Raw genomic sequence first — 17,612 nt, 5'->3', positions numbered from 1 at the left:
TTGTAGCCAAGCACTTGATAAAGTGTCGCTGTAAGAGGAAGCATAAAGGTGTGTGAACACTTCAGCAACACCCAAGCAGCCATGTGAGCTGTGGACAGCAGGACTTCCCTGCTGGCTTTCATTTGTGGGGGACATCTGCAAAGCTGCCAGAGGGTCCAGACCTCCTGTCAGGAATATTTCAAGAGTCTTGGTGGAGGAATATGGAGCCTAATAATAAATTTTTATTTATTCATATATCTAACATAACAAACAACAACTTAAATGGCTGTTAATGCTCTGGTGGCTGAGTGGTTTATTTTACTGATCTTTCTATCTTTTTCATTCTTGTTGCCCCACTGCTTGCTTTCGAGGGATCTGGTTTAGGAGGCTCCCAGCAAAATTCGGGCCTTTGGGTTTTTTGTTGTGGTGTGTTGTTGTAGTCTGCATAAGGACAAGACAGCAGGGAGAGGAGGAGTTTGGCTGGAACACTCCTGGGTCTTGCCAGGTGAATTTACCTCCTGATGGAAGCATAAAATTGAGGGTACCACCACTGGTTTCCTCGTGGAAAAATTGGCTCTGACTGTTCTGGCTGTAAAGTGTTTGGGACTTCCCAGTGAAAAATGTTCAGAAAGGATAAAAAAATTACTGTCTATTACTCAGCTTTTGGTGCTTCCCACCCCTCCCTCGTTCTCAGGTTTCAGTTTCTGAGCTTGTCATTCATCTTAAAATTCTTGGTTATGTTGCATAAATCCTTATGGTTACAGTTGCTGAAGGTATTTACTAACATAATTTTTCAGGGCAGCAACATAACTACCGTTGTGCTCAGTTTATCAGCAGTTTTTCAAAACAGTTTGTGCATCAAGAGCATTTCTTCGGCACTCTGAGTTTCAAAAGAAGGTATATTTCTTTTTTTTTATTTCTTCTTTTCCCTGTTTTTTTTGCGGTTGTTGGAAATCAAGCAGTTGCAATGCACAGCTCCAGCGCCAAAGGCAAAAGAAGGTATATTTCTTTTTTTTTATTTCTTCTTTTCCCTGTTTTTTTTGCGGTTGTTGGAAATCAAGCAGTTGCAATGCACAGCTCCAGGGTTGTTTATAATCGGGCAACTCTTGGCACCTAAAGCTGCCTGGCTTTCTTACATGTAAAGTTTTGCCCCAGCATCGGGTCTAATTTATGGTTGATATCCAGGACAAGAAGAAGTCAAAGAAAAAGTGATGTTTCCTAGGGAATGAGAAGCCCTCGCCTGGCACTCATGAATTACAAGGCTGAACTTTTTAATGTGTCTCTCCTCCTCCTTTTGCTCCGTTTTGTTGCTGCCTCCAGTAACATTTTTCCTGACTATAGTACCATTGACTTCTGTGATAGTTTAATAGTTTCTGCTGTTTACACAGTTGTCACTTAAATTGTTGTGATTTAAATTTGCATGCAGAGTTGGTAAGTGCTCAGAGCTTACGGTGCAACCCCAAAGGTAATTTGTATTCTGGTCGCTGGAGTTGTCTTGGTAACACATAGGTGACTGGAAACCATTTGCAGAGGGGAAGTTTAGTTCTGAGATTGCTCACCGGTCCCAGCTCTGGTGGTGACAGGCTGGACAATGTTTGGTACTTACAAAACCTCCTAACTTTACCTCGTGGCCATAGTGTGCATAGGGTCTTACCTGGGCTGCTGTTTAGAGAAGACTTTGGAGGAACACATGAAAATCATTCCTCTGCTTGTTCCTTCATTTCTGACATGCTGAGCTTGAGGATGCTGTTCCTCCTGCTGGAGGCAGAATTCTTACCTCTGAAACTCACTTTTTGGTTCTGATGCTGCTTGTTAGTACCTCGTGGGTACTGATTAGCAGGGGGCTACAGGTCCCTGCACTGCAGTGGTAGCCATGCAGTATTGACAGTGTCTGTGATGTAACAGACTTATAAGATATAAAAGGTAACTTAAAAAAAAATAATCCCATTGAGTTAAAATTGTGCACACAGATTAATGTTTTTAGTGTATGTAAATGCTGGGGACCCAGAAAATTACTGAAATATTGTACATTTAGACTCCACAGTCTCATGGCCAGGCTTTTACAAACTCTTCCTTTGAATGGTCTAAAACCATATTACTGACTTTCTTGTTAAAAGGTGTCTGGTATTTTATTCTGGCTGCTCTGGATAGAAAGCATTGGTACTTCATCACCTACAAGGACCCAGAACAGAATGGGTCCAAACAGACAGAATGAAAAAGGGAAAGTGTAATAAAACAGTCTTCTGAGAGACATTTTCACAGTCACTATCTCCTATAAATCCATTCATAGATGTCCTTATGAAAATCACAGTGACAAAAGACTTAATCAGGAGCCAAATATTGATACAATGTCCTGAGTTTCTTGTGGAAAAAAATACCTCTTCCGTAGTAAATTTAAATCTGGACTTAAATAATGTCAATGCATTACTGCAATACATCTCTGAGAAAGAGGCTTTTAGAGCTGATCTGAATTGGAGTAGCTACAGTAACTTCAGAGCAGATAAGCAATTTCTCACACCAGCTGAGGGCATGGTGCAGACAGGTTGGGTATTTGGAATTACAGATCAAAATCTGCAGAGCTGTTTCTGCATCATACGAGAAATGTTTTCTCCACTTTTTGCTTTCTTTCATTTTTTGAATGAGCCACAGGAGAATAAGGCCAAAATCTACTTTTGTATCGCTGAAAGGATGCTATTAGGCTTTGATAGTGGTTTGTTTTCACAGAGTTTTCTCCTTTTTATGTCTCAGTAAAGATGGTTTCTATAGGATTTACATAGATGGCCTTATGGAAAAAAAAAAGTAAGAAACACATAGGGGAAAAAAAAGGTAATAATCATTGGGAGGATTATGTGTATGGATGTCTTGGGCTTATGGTACTTGATCTTTCAGCAATGTTCATGTGGGACTCCTTAAGCAGTAAAAAGTTCATGGTTGCATAAAAATTTATGTTCCCTTTATTCTCGTAAAACACGTATAGTCACAGAATAGTTTGGGTTGGAAGAGACCTTTAAAGGTCATCTACTCCAACCCCCCTGCCATGGGCAGGGACTTCTGCATCTAGATCAGCTTGCTCAGAGCCCTCTCTAAGCTGACCTTGAATGTTTCCAGGGATGGGGTATCCACATCCAGTTTCTCTGGGCACCCTGTGCCACTGTTTAACAGTGATGTAAAAAATATCTTCCTCATATCCTTCTATATTTCTTCTATATATAATAGATATAGTATATAAGAATTTCTTATCTAAGTCTACCCTTTTTCAGTTTAAAACCATCACCCCTCCTATTGCAACAGGCCCTGCTAAAAAGTCCTGCCCTCACCTTCCTCATGAGCTGCCCTTTAGCACTGAAAGGCCTCAATAAAGTCTCCCTGGAACCTTTTCTCCTCCAGGCTGAACAACCCCAACTCTCTCAGCCTGGCTTTGTGGGAGAGGTGCTCCAGCCCTCCAGTCATTTTTATGGCCTACTCTGCACGTGTTCCAACAGGTCCCTGCCTTTCCTGTCCTGAGGGTTCCAGGGATGGATGCAGTGCTGCAGTGGGGTCTCATGAGAGCAGAGTAGAGAATCCCCTCCCTCTCCTGCTGCCCACCCTGCTTTGGATGCAGCCCAGGATTGGCTTTCTGGGCTGTGAGGGCACATTGACGGCTCATGGCCACCCTCTCACCCCCAGCACCCCCAAGTCCTCAGTAGGGCTGCTCTCAATCCTTCTCAAACACCTTTGAGAATCAGTTCAAAGACACAAACTTTGTTATGCTTGTCAGTCATACTTTCTAATGTATGTTTTAAGATGCCTTTTTCTTATGAAGTCACGGGAATTGCTGATGAGGGTGACTGCTTAATAATGGAGTAAAAAGAAAAACTTCTGAACATAGAGAAGATCTGTCTGCAGCTGATGCTGCAGTACAAGTGACATGGGGATTGCTTATTAAACTACACATTCCCTGGGTTTGCTTCGGGATCATTTCACCACAGAGTACTAATGGATCGACTGCTGCATAGGACCAAAGGCAGGATACTCGATCCAAACTGGCCTGCTTGCATGTGGCTGGAAGGAACCTGGTTTCTTAAATCAGGGGAAAACTCTATTCATCAACACCTCCTTTCACAAAGGGGGAGAGTTGTTTGTGTTTAGAGGCAGGAGGCAAATTGGTTTCTCTTTGTCTTGCCCTTCCTGTGCTATTGCCTTGCAACTCCTCCATCTCCAAAGAGAGACTCCCAGTCCCTTTGTTTCCTCCTGCCCATTTCCATGGCAGCTGATCCCACCATGGCAGGCCCAGGCCAAACGTCACCGAGTGGACAAGCTGAGGGAAGGAAACAGCCGAGTGTGGGAGCAGGGCAGAGCAAGAGCAAGAATGGAGCCTGTCACCAGGGCTGACTGTATGTAATTGCATAAATTCCATCAAGTGCATCCCATGGTTTCAAGCCCCTGGAAGCTGTAAATAACGTGTTTTAATTAATGGGTTGCCAGGAGCTTTAAAGGAAATCAGATTGGACCAAGGGCTGCAGAATTCGGCAGCTGTAGCGGCTGGAGCATACCAGCAGTTTGACTAAATGCTGGTTATTCATTTTATTTTAATTAAATGACTTGCCACAGCTGAAAGCTCCTGCCATCCTCACCTGGGTACTGTTGAAATCCATGAGGTACTGAGCTGGGGAATGGGGTGGAACTGGTTGACAGTAACAGCGGAGGAGATTGTCTGAGGGCTGTGCAGGGCTGTGAACTCCAAAGTCATGTGGATCGCAGCATTTCCTGCTTTGTGTGTCTTTGTGCCATCCTCATGGTTTGGGTTTTACACCTTCTGCACATCCAGTGTGATGGGTGGTGACCAAGAAGCCTGTTGTTTCTGTTTTAGGTGAGCTTTAGGGCTGGCAGAGAGAAGGGGCGGAGGAGCAGTTGCTTTCTGCAGATGTATGAGGTCCCGCAGAGCGACGTGTGTTGTAGCTGTGCTGTATGAGTGATTCATGTGCATTTGGTAACTCCTTGGGCTGCAGAAATGAGCAGAATGAGCAGTGTAAGGGCCACCAAAGGTTTGTTTTTAATGCCTTTTCCTGTCAGCATCTCCCAGCGCACCCACAATTAGAGACGGACTCTCTCTGCCTCAGTTTCTCTCAATGTGCACCGGGGCACATGGTGCTACCCTGTGGCATAGGGATGTGATGAAGAGGAGGTGTCTGAAACATGGGAGCTGTGCCAGTAGAAGTGGGAGCACAGAGGTACCTCAGATGGATAGATAAAAGGGTTTTGTCAATCCCTAGTGTGGTCCAGCTTACCAACAATCTGCCTGCTGCTCCCCCGACCTCGGATCACGGCAACTGGAGAGTAAGGGGAAACGTGCCCACTAAAAATGTTGACATGGTTCCACCATCTGCTTCTACTGTATTAACTTTCCTGACTAATTGCATGTGTGATGCTGTGCCACATGGTAGCTTTGTTCTTTACATCAAAAGACAAAGCCTCTTTGTGTTTCCTGTGGACCTCTGAACCACACTTGCCATTGAAGGCCCTGTCAGTGCGACACAGTAGCTGTTGATGTCTTCTTGCCTTGATGATTAGAGCGCTCAGAATAAGTAAGCTTGGTCATAGTTGTTAATAGGTTAAAGGGTATTGTTGCATGCATCATAATTTCCATGTTGTGCCTATTCAGTTCCCACCCCCAGGGTACTCGTATTTAATGTTGCGGTGCACAAAAGCGTTTGACAACACACTATGATGGGGGAAGAGGTTTGTGCCTGAATGGAGGAGCTGTGTGACCGATGCCCAACTCTTAACCTGACCACTCCTCTAAATGGGATGCAGGAGCCCATCCGCTCGTGCTTCCTGGCAGAATATTAACAGACATTTGTTTGGCGCTGTTCCGCCGTAACAGACTTGGATCAGAGGACGAACCTGCTGTTCAGTCTGAAACGATGCTGGCTTTGGAGACAGTTTGGAAAACGCTTTTGTGTGCGATCCCTTACAATTCCCAGGGCTCTGATTCAGTGGTCTTAAAAAGCAAGATTCCTGGCAAATTAGTCATTGGATGGAATTAATGTCTTCTTTACAGAGCAGCCAGCAGAGCTGTAGGAAAGTTGTCTTCACAGGTGTGTGCACAGGGACATCTGTGGCTTTACTCTGCCTGAAGATCATTAACAACCAGCCTCTAAATATTTTTTTATTATCTTATTCCTGATGTGTTGCTGCAGTTAATTCACTTCGGGTTCCTACACCATACCTCTTGGTATGACATATGAATACTTTCAGTAATGTTTGTTAGGGCGCAGAGGGGTTTCTGTGTGTATTTTTTTTCTTTTGTGGCATTCCAATTATTAATTTCCATTTCTATTTGCGGTGTCTGAAGCAGTGAAGTAATTCAGGACCATGAATGTAGAGTCAGAAAGGGGAACTTTAAAATAACCCTAGAAAAAAAAAATTACTTAGAAAACGCCACAATTTTCTAAAAACAAGCAAATGGAAAAAGAGGATAAAGTTGAAAACACTAGATTTAAACCTTTAGAAAAATCCCCACTCCTTTTGTCAATTGTTATTGACTCTTCATTCTTCCAAGACACTGCAATGGGTATTTTAACTGTAGTATTTTAGTTTTCCAGAAAGTAAACCATGGCATGTGAGGTTTTTTCCTTAACTGTATAGAGCATTTCTTGCATATTTTACTCTGCAACTCATTGATTAAAGTAGGAACAGGAGAAAAAGAGCAAACATTGATTCAACATTAAGCAACTGGACCACGTATAAATTGATATAAAATGCAGTGTTACTTCTAATAAAAAAATACATAAATGCAGCAGAAGCAAGCAAAGTAACAGCTTCATTTCCTCCACTGTTGGCTGCCAAATATAATGCTCAGGTGTGTTCCTGCACATGTTAATTCCCTAATTGGGAGCACAAATCCATGTTGCCTTTCCCTACTGGCCCCCCTCCATGGATTTGCGCACAGAACCGGCAATACCCCTCAGACATCCCAGGTCTGTTACACTTCTCATGTCCCCTCTCCTTATTTCCTACCAACAGAAGGCATCCTTTGGCCACTGGGAGGGTTGAGTCTTCAAGTCTGTGATTTAGGTCATTGATTCCAACTCTTGACAAGCCTTTACTTTTTTCCTTTTTTTTCCCTTTTCTTTGTTTTGTTGGGGACTGGGAATTTTGCATTAAGTTCTGTTGGGTTTCCAACATGCCATTAGATTTGGGTAATTTATATTACAGCTTAGAGATACCTGTGCTGTTAGCAATTAACACAATTTTGGAAATATATAGTACTTGCACACGGGAATGCGGTGAGCGTGTGTTTTAAACACTGAGCTCGCAGGTGTAAATATCAGGTTCCTGTTTCTCCACACAGCTGTAAGGAACAGTATGGGGCCTGGGCCCACGCCAAGTCCTGAAAACAGGCTCTAAATGGTGTACATTTCTCGTGCTGATTTGCAGGGGAAGTGACTTTACCTGCAATTTTAGGGACTCCCAGTGGGTAATGGCGCTGCTCTGCTTTCAGAGGCAGAGGGGACGGGGGAAATTGCTGCTGCTTCCCCGCAGATATTTTGTGCTCTCACAGCCCGTGTTGGCCGAGTGAGCCAACAAACGTGCAGCCGGGGGCTGAGGGTTGCCAGGAATGCCTTATGCTGATTTTAACCCCAAAGACTGTAGATCAAGCAGCTGCTGTGGAAGTGTGACAGGGAGCTCGTCCTACCTGGGTCTGCACGGAGTTTAGGGCCTCTGGATTTACCTCCTGCGTGCAAACTTGGCGTGAAATTCTGCTGCAGGTGCCATGTTTTGCTTTGGTGCATTTTAACCTCACAGTGTGTACACTAAATTCAGGCAATGAGAATTTAAATGCTGTGTCCAAGCTGTGAAAGGCAATTTCTGCACCTGCAAACTCCAGTGTTGTAATGTTTTGATATGATAGCATAACCCAGGTAAGAAATAGTAGCACTTGAGGGTTTGGGGATGTTTTTTGCTATCTCCACTGATCTTGGAGATTTTCTTACCACCACCTATGAAAAAGGAATAATACTTAGAAACATCAAATTGAGCAGAAAATAGCAACTATAAAGGGAGGCTCTCCTTATATCCCACTTGGTGAAAGGATCTGCCTTCACATGTCTTAGTCTCTTTTCTCTCGTTTTCTGAATAAATGAAGGCAATTGTATCCATAAAGTATGGCTGTTCTGTTTCCCTGGTACCTGTCTGACAAGCTATGGGCATGTGTGTAGGTGGAAACCAAAATTGCTCCATCAACTTAAATTAACCACTTCTGCTTTTCTGCCTTAATATATTTGCTATCAGGAAGAGCTTTCAGTCTGTTTTGTCCTCAGGAAACCTGGCTTTTGTCATCAGGGGGTTTGACTTTGGTCATCAGGGACTTTGACTTCGTCTAAGGGCTATAAAACCTGTATCGAAAACAGATGTCGTAGGGCATCGTAAAAACATCTGTGACCAATTTTGCACAGAGACCACTGAGGCCAGTGATTATCCTTCATGGACTTTGGTGCTGTTTCATGAGGATAGAATATGGCCCCTAGTGTTTAAGTCCCAGAAACAGGAAGACAGAGTAATGTCAAGTGCCTCTTGAGGAATTTGCAGATGTCCTTCCTTGTGAAATAACATACATGGAGGTGCCACCCCAAGAGCTTCTGTCTTGCAACAATGTCTTGCTTGTTAAAAGAAAGCAAAACAAAACCCAGAGAGACAGACAGAGCTGGCAATTCTGTCAGCAAAAGTCACTGTGGATGAGCTTCAGTCAAAGAAATATTTAGAAACAAACTGGAAACTCGAGCATACCAAATCCTTTGAAAAGGTCATGACTGCAGCAATATGGAGTTCTGGAAACACGTTCAGCTTCCCCAGCAGAGTGATGGCTGCTCTTTTCTGCACAGAGGAAATCTTGACTTGAGCATAAGAGACTGCAACCACAGCATCAAATGTGGCTGAAAGATGTGGGTCAAGGTCCTTGGCTGTGCCAAGGATTTGCTGCGTGACTTGTGGTGTGTCATTTAATGTGTCTGTGTCCGTGTATCTGTGAGTGAGGCTGAGCATGACTTGTGCATTTCAAGTTCTCAGATCTCTTAACGGAGCAAGTTTTCTGATACCTCTTTCATACGGTGCTACCTCGGGTAATCTTTATTGTAAGAAAAATTCTATTTTCTGAAGCCCAACCATGTCTATCCACCTGCCAGCCTTCTTGACACTGTTGCTGCTGTATGAGAAAGAGCTCTGAGAGATTTTGTCAGTGGCATGTTTTGACAGTCACTGGCAGGTACTTTCTCGCCCCTCCCATGCAGTGTCACATTGCAGAGAGGTTGATCAGTGGCATCCAGAGGTGGCTCAGGCTGGACAGGGTTGTCAGCCTATTTCTGAGCAAAGCTGGGGTGTATTTAAGATGCTGGTAGGAAAATCTGTTTTCTCTTCCTCTGGCCTCTGTAGAAGGACATGATTTTCCAATTGACAAGTAGAATGGGGGGGGAGGGAAGTTGGTTAGTTTTCTTGTGGGTTTGTTGTTTTTTTAAATTCTGGAGACTTGAACGTTGAGGTGATGTGGGTTCCTGGAGAACAGCAATGAGAAATTGTCACAAAACCTGGTTTTATTCAGCTTAAAAGATCACTGATCTTTTATGAGTGGATTTAAAAAGAAAAATGGAGAAAGCTGAAGGAAAAATGGAGGGAGCAGATGTTGGAGGGAGCCTTGCCTGAAGGAGTGTGGGGGCACGTTCCTCTGAAGTGAGTGAGGCAGCACTTGAGCTCTCAGCCTGGGCTGTTCCCAGCTGTGGAGCTCTCCAAGACAAAGCCCCCAAGCTCTGACAAAACCTTCAAACTTCCAAGAGGAACTTGTTTTGAATACCCAAGTAGTACGTTTTACAGACCTCCAATGCCCTCGAAGGAGCACACCAGTCCGAGTGGATATTTTTGTCCTTGAATTCTCCTCTGGGTTTTCTGCTTTTCCTACTGGTGAAGCATGGTTTGTAAGGGGAATTGCTGCATTCATTAGACCAACTTGTGTGTTTGTCAAAAACCAGAACAACCTTTGAGCATACAGCCCCTTCTTAAAGTCTGAAATGGCAGCAGCAACCTGAGGACAGGTTGGGGGAAAATATTGTTCAGTTTTACCTTGATTTACATGAGGAAATTTAAGAATGAAGGCATGTATTTGTTAGTTTAAGTCACTTTATTTTCATACATGAGAACAAAATGCTGTTTCAGGATTCTGCTTTTCATAGCTTTCAATTGGGTGCTGCCATTTTCCTTACATTAAATTCATCATTAGACAGGAAAATGTATTTAAATAATTCTAATGAGGAGGCTTACACGTATTACCATTTAAAATGCACCTTTGATACTAATGAAAAATCACAGGTGACATCTCTTTTTCTTCTTTTAGTGTCATTGGTTTGATTTGATTGATCAGAGGGGCTTCAGGCTCAGCAGCTGCATGTTTTGGGCAGCCCCAGAGCCTCTGACTGGGCTTTTGTCAATGGGGCGTTGTTTTCTGGGGCTGGTTTGAGGGTCTTGGGGAGAAGTTTCTTTAGAATGTGTTTCATGTGGAGTATCAAAGGGACTGTGGTCTGTGTCTGAGCACTGGCTGTTTGAGAGGATCTGATTAATCTTGCTTTACAAAGGTAATTGCCTGCTGGGATGGCAGCGTCAAAAAAAGTGGCCAGATTCAGAGAATGGTTAAATATTCCCTTTCATTACTTCAAGGTGTCCTTAGTTGTCTGAAAATAAAAAAGGACTTGATAGTCCACATCCACTAGGATTTCCTGATATTTCGAGTCTGGGATCGTCTCTGTTGCTGTTTTGTAGCTGCGAAACAACACATTCCTGGGATTTTCCATGCCGAGGATTTGGCAGTGATAGGTTGCTCTGGCAGAGGTGCTGGCGAGGATCAGGCTCCCACCATGAGGTGTTTGGGTGCCCAAAGCTGGGCAGGGCTGGGCAGGAAGCACTGTGTGCCCACCTACTGGGAGCAGGAAACCACACCGGGGACAGTTGTCCCACACTCCCTGTGACGCTTCCTCCTTTGCAAAATCAACAGCAGGAATGGAGAGTACTTGGGCTCCACACATAGGTTAGGATTTCCAGATCTCCTTAAGATCCTTTGGGTATATAACCCGATCAAAGGATTTGGGTTCAATGCCACAGACTTTTCCTGAAGGGCAGGGATACTCACGAAGTGCATGGTTAGGGCTCAATCTCCTACTGTAAGAGTTTTCTGGATTTGGAAGTATGTATCAAATTTGTGGTGAACATAACTTTGAATTAAAAATTTTTTTTGAAATTGCTTTCTTCTTTTGCTGGGAATTTCTGTTTGGGGGTGACATTTGCAAAGATCAGGAGCTGACTGAGGTTACAAACTGAAAGCAACTGTTTGCTGTCAAGTTTTGTATAGCCCAGAAACTCTCTCAAAACATGAATCATGAGCCAGTCCTTTCTCTTGTAAGCAAAAAACCTTGTTGGGCCAACAAGTGATTCAACTGGGGTATGTTTTGACCCATTATATGTTATTATGACCCATAATAACAACGTATTTTGTTCTGGCAGGAGCTGGATCCTGTCCCGTTACACACCGAGCTGCCCGTGGCACCTCTCGGGGCTGAGTGGGGCCCATGGTCTGTGTTTAAGCTCCTGAACTCATGGGATGCTGCTTTTCTTCTCCTCTTGTCAGGGCTCTGATAAGTCACTGATCAAAGTTGCCATTGAAGTTTCCCAGCATGAAATGAAACCCTGTTTTATGAATTTCAATGCCTCTCTTCAGGCCTACCATCATCTCCCCATTATCACGTCCTACAGGGTTGTGCTTTTTTATAACTGTAGAGCGATCACAGCAAAACTTTCATTGTACAGGTTTTTACTGTATTTTGTTGTATTTTTACAGCAGCTTGGGTGAGACTGCTTTCTGCAAGAAGACTGAATATTGGCTGCAAATGAGAGCAGATACACAGTTTGACGGGAGGTCTGGTGCTGATTTAGAAGTTAAAATAGGAGCAGGATCTGTGTGAAGGAATGAGGGTAGTGGAACAAATCAAACCAGTTTTTTCAATGGGTTTGGTGTCTGGGATTTTTAAATCCCCGATAGCCACCTTCCCTCTGCAGTAAACCCACCTTGGGATGAGATGCAGAATCTGGGCTGACTGGCAGCATTTGTGGCCACTTTCTCCCCTCATCTCCCTCTGTGGAGCTGTGATTTTGATTGTTCTCTATTCAGCTACCAGTTTTATGAAACTTGTAGGAGTAGACTTATTTTCCACATCTTTCCCCTCTTTTAGAAGTGGTGGAAATTGTCCAACAGTTGCTGAATGGAGATAATGGGGAGAGAGCACAGTTTGCAGGGTCTTTTTGAGTTAACACTCAAGGATGCTCTCATTAGCCTGGTTTTCTGTCTGGATACACAACCCAGAGTTTGAAGAAAAACCCTTAATCTAAATATCCTGTGTTGAGAGTCTGTTGTTACTATGTAGGGGTTAATTCCCTTATGGGAAAAAAAAATATTTTAAAGTGTCCCTTATAGGCAAATTGTAATAACACAATGTGCTTTTGTATGTGCTTTTACATTACTGCTGCTACTGAACAACTACTTAGAACTGTTAATGACGAGAGAGGAAATATGTTCATTCTGCTTTTCAGCTGTTGGCTTGGGGAAATTGGGAGTTGGATATTGCTTAATGTTACAGATGTGCAAAATAGGAATAAACGAGGCATGAATTGGAAATTGGATCACAGGGGGCCTGGTGTCTTATAAGGAGTAACTGAAAAGATGTACCTGCCCTGTAAAGCCTCTGGAACTGAGGCAGAAGTTAAGTGAGGTTAACTTGAGGTGACTGAGGGCAGCAGGAGGAGGTTGGGCTTTATTAGAAAGAGGAAGAAAGAATAAATCCTGGACCTTTCCATTAGATTCGGATACCTGTTCAGCTTAGGGTCAGGGATTTGGCCTTTCAGAAGGAGGTATTTTTGGAAGTTAGAAGTCATTTATATCATCCTGTCCCTGCTCCTAACCTGTACAAAAAGCACAGAAAGGCTTGCTCCTTTCAGTATATATTTATTTCCTCGGATCTAATTATACATGTTCCCAGTGATTGCTTTTTTATGAATTCCCTCTATAAATGTTCATATTCTAAACCACTTGCCCGGGGTTCTCTGCTTCTAATTTGCTGCAGGGATGACCCCTGAATCCTTACTTGCTGTTCAGGATAAGAGATGTGAGCAATGGAAGGAAAAAGAACGTTTTGCAAAATGAGAGACCATGTTGGTTTGATGCAGTTTTGATGTTTTAGGGTATTTTCCTGTCATTCCTGGGTAAAGTTGAAACCTTCTGTCCCTCCCTGCTTGCCTGCCTTTCTGGGAGAAGAGAAGCAGGAATGACTGTCTGTAACTAAGGCTTGCTTTGGAAAGCTGCCCAAGCCAGGGCTGTTTCCCTGTGGGAGCTGAGTCCCGTGGTTGCCCAGGTGCCGATGGAGTGTCTGACAGGTCTGTCCAGCTGCAGATGTGAGAAAGGAAAAGCAGGAACTAAAGGCAAATGAGGCAAGAGTCACAAGCAAGGCCGTCCCTGTGGTGTCCCTGTGCATCCGAGCAGGGGGGAGGATGAAAGGCTCTGTCTCCGCTCGGTATCCTTCTCTTTTCTTGTTCCAGGTATCAGTTTGCCCCTCGAGGAGCGGAGGCACAGCGATGCTGTGACTACTTACTCTTGTTTATGTTCATTCGGAAGAGACATGTGAGCAGAGCTGCCTGGGCTGCTTACGGCAAAGGAAATGGATCTCAGGGGACGGTTAATTTTGCTTGACTATTTCTGAGCCAGGTGAAACCACAGAATGAACCTGTGTCCTCCCATTGTCTAAAAGGGATGTATTTATTTATTTTACATTTTAATGCACCGCTAACAATTCACAGTGTGAGCCTCAATGAATTATTGATAGAAGAAAGGTGTATAACGTGGGAGATTAACAGAAGGGGTTATCAGACTTCAAAAAGAAAAAGGAAGGAAAAGACAGAGAGCTGATATTTTAATTAACTGCTCCCTGCCTGCGTTGTGATCCCAGAGACATAACGATTGAGTGCCGGAAGGTGGATCTGGTTGGAAATAAAATGATTCCAGTCTTGTATTAGAGGTGAGAAATGAGACAGTGCTTCAGTATTCTCACAGTTTGAATAATCTGGGTTGTTGTTTGCAACAGAAAGCGGAGTTTATTGGAGTTGAGACTGTCTTCCGGAGCTGTGACCCAATGTTGGAGAGTTACAGTAGTAAAAATAATAACACATCAAAGATAGTATTTAAATAATAAGTATATAAATAATAAAAAGCACAAAATTTTAAAAAATATCATAGAAATAAATATAATAATCATAGGAAGGTTTGAGCTCCCCCTCACTTAGTCCTGCTCCTTTAAGAGATTAAATAGCTTAGATTCAAACAAAGGACCAAACACATTTGTATCCTGCTGATTCATCTGTCACAGGACTGTTGGACCTTTGGGTGGGTGTGGGGACACAATGGCCCATCTCAGTTCAGCCACTGCTGCTGAGTGGTCGTGCCCAGCTTCATTCTCCAAAGGGGAGCTGCACTGGGGGAGCACATTAACACCTCCAAGGGACACCCTGGGACTGCCAGTAATGCTTTGCTCCCCTTTTGTGAGTCCAGGCAATCTCTTGGTGGTGCTGTGGGGGAGCAGTGTCGGGGAACAAAGCAATCGGGGCCACCATCTGCTGGGAGCAGGTTACACCCCTCTCTGGGGCTGACCCCTCACTCCTGACTGCATCCACTTGTCCTGGAAATACATAAGTGTGAGACTGATGGCAAAAGGAGAGGTTTATTTTGGGGTGAAATAGTAGTTTTGTTGCTGTTCAGATCTCTAGAAAATAAGTTAAAGGGCAGTTTTCTTATGGAAAACAAGACATTAGAACATTGAGAGAACTAGCATAAAACTGAATAATTCTAAAAATTAAGCTTCTAATGTCTCCAGTATTACACTGGTCTCTGCTTTGTGGATGAGATTGTGATTGTTTCATCTGTGGATGTCACAGCCTTGCCCTGAGAGCAGATACCAACATTTTACCCAGTCAGCTTCACATGGAGTAGGAGAGTGCTCTGACTTCATTATGCTTGTGTATCCAATCAGAATCTGGTCAGCCTTTCTGGCCACTGAATACATCAGGTTCATTAACACTTGCATTAACTACACAGAAGTGATGTGCCAGTTTCACAAGTTTGGGATTTTTAAGAGAATGTTCCGGAGAAAGTCTTTTCCCTCTGATAACAGATGTGCAATGTCTTTGGATTCTTAGTATGACTGGTCTCTTTTAAAACTTTTGGTTTATATGAGATTGGGTTTTATCCTCTATTAGTTCATAATATCTGTTTCTGAATGACTGCAAAGAAAATTGAAAATTGTCTTTTCCCCTCCCTTGCTAGAATCTGGCTCATTTAGCAACAGAAGGGGAGTAAATGTATGTTCTCTTTATAAACTGGATCCTCAGAGATTGTACAGCTGCTTAGTGATGCTTTGCAGTGGTTTCCTGCTGGATGTCTGCTCAGGGAAGCCACATGTTTTGTGTGCTAGAAAATGAGTACTTGATTTCAGCCATGTAGATCTCTCAGCAGCTCACAGAGTAATGCTTCTTGTTTCCTGTGTGGGCACGTGAGTGATATTTAACGTGGCTCCCTTCCTGACAGCAACTCATGTAAGAAAACAAGAAAGGAAAATAAAAGATCAAACCCCGGGGGCTTATTTGTTGTGTGTAATGCTTTGAAAATGTTTGCTGGAATGAACATTGATTTTTCAATGGTGTGTGCACATGACTTGGGTGAGGGAACAGCTGTGGAGCTCAAGTCTCACTGTGAGGCAGCTCAGCCACGGAACAGGTGGTCCAGGGAGGTTGTGCTGTCTCCATCCTGGGTGTTCCAGACCAGGCTGGATAAAACACTGAGTAGCCTGGTCTGACCTCAGAGCTGAGCCTGTCTTGAGCAGGAGGTTGGACTTGGTGACCTTCTGAGGTCCTTCACTACCTGAATTTTCCTGTGATCCTATTAGGTTGTGAGCAGCTTTGCAGGGGCAGAAACAAATCTCCCTGCCACCACTTCTGTGTCAGTTGATACTAGTGAAGGTAGATACCAGTTATCCAGAGAGCATTTCACTGCCAGGGTGGTAACACTGAGCCTGAGCCCTCTCAGGACTCCCATGGCACGGCTGTTCACTCCAGTTCATGGCAGAAAAGCCACTGAAGGCACCAAGTCCAGCCAAGCTGTGAGTGCCTGCTGGTCACATGGACACTGAGTCCATGGACTGAAGCGGCCAAGCATATGTGGAATTCTCTCTTTGCTGCAGTGGAAAGATGCTGACTAGCATTGCAGAGCACTGGTGGTGCTGCACCACTGGCACAGAGGAACAGACCAATTAATTGCTTGAGTTCATGTCTTGTCTCTCTTTCAAGCCCAGGATTAATGCAAGCAAAGCAAAGAGCATGGAGTGGTTGGCATTTAGTGAAATGAATTTTAGTATTTGAAGGAGTGCTTTATGACCATTTACTGCAGTGACAGAGGTACTAAAAAGCCATGAATAGATTGCATAGATAGAAACATTATTATTTAGATTATAGTACTCCAAAGGTGAGACTTGTTTGTCTTGCCTGTCCATATATCTTTCAGTTCCATGAAGGTAGCAGTTTTTTTATAGTAAAAGCCTTAGAAAACTATTTTGAAAAAGAACATTGCTGGTTTTTGAATGGTTGGAAAAAGACATAGAAGGGTGACTCCTTGTTAAATAATGGAGGGGTAAGAGTTCTAGTGAGAATAAACACCCACCTGTGATAATACATTTGGCTCTGTCATGAAGAAGCAATGTTGAATGTGAAATGAATCCTCTTAATACAGGGCAATCAGTGTCATTCTTAGTGGATCTTCTGCACTGCTTGTACTCATGCCAAGTACTTTTTTCTTTTATTGCAGCAAAGAAAACTTGTGCTGAGTCGGATTTCACTTGTGACAACGGCCACTGCATCCCAGCCAGGTGGAAGTGTGACGGCGAAGAAGAGTGTCCGGACGGGTCAGATGAGTCGGAAGCAGCATGCAGTGAGTAGCACAGAAAGGGGTGTTTCTCAGACATGTCATATCCAAGCACAGATAAGAAACTGAAACTGTTATTCCCAGCACTTGCAGGATGATTCTGTCAATTTATGCTCGTTAGAACAAAAATTACAGACACATAAGATTCAGGTCGTTCAAATCACATGGTTTACAAACTTTCAAATGTGCCAGTTTTCCAGACTATGATACAGACAGCACTGTCTGGTGTGGATTTCTGCCTATAAGGGAATTACAAACATCTTAGCACTGATTAGCAGCAATGCATGAAGAGTCACACCTGGGATCAGGCTTTTTGGAAACTCAGATTTGCAGTGTTTTGCATGCTACCATATTGGGATTTATCATCACTGCAGACAGCACTTCTGTCATTACAGAGGAGCTTTGCAATGTCAGAGCATTGCTCAGTTTTTTCATTTTTTATTTTTCCTCTGAGAACAAATGGAGGGAAAAAGTAGCAGATGAAAGATGAGCAATGTAAAATAACTAAAGCTGAGAGTAAGTGTGACAGATGTTAACTGCAGGTAACAACCTTTAAAAAACCCAGTAAGTCAGAACATGCATGATTTTCATATAGTGT

General features: G+C 43.4%; 1 protein-coding gene across 3 annotated transcripts in view; it reads left to right on the top strand.

The window, feature by feature from the left end:
* LRP8 (LDL receptor related protein 8) overlaps positions 1–17,612 on the top strand; it is a 171,147-nt gene that overhangs the window by 89,003 nt on the left and 64,532 nt on the right. For all 3 annotated transcript variants that reach the window (XM_027748654.2, XM_027748653.2, XM_039380566.1), the window contains one exon: positions 16,898–17,020. In XM_027748654.2, coding sequence (XP_027604455.1) covers positions 16,898–17,020 — 123 coding nt within the window. The remainder of the gene's footprint in view (positions 1–16,897; positions 17,021–17,612) is intronic.

This window comes from Pipra filicauda, unplaced genomic scaffold (genome assembly GCF_003945595.2).
Source record: "Pipra filicauda isolate LSUMZ 115617 unplaced genomic scaffold, ASM394559v2 scaffold19_size4547281_pilon, whole genome shotgun sequence".
NCBI lineage: Eukaryota > Metazoa > Chordata > Aves > Passeriformes > Pipridae > Pipra > Pipra filicauda.
The sequence above is the reverse complement of the archived record's forward strand: the minus strand, read 5'-3'. Positions and strand labels throughout refer to the sequence as shown.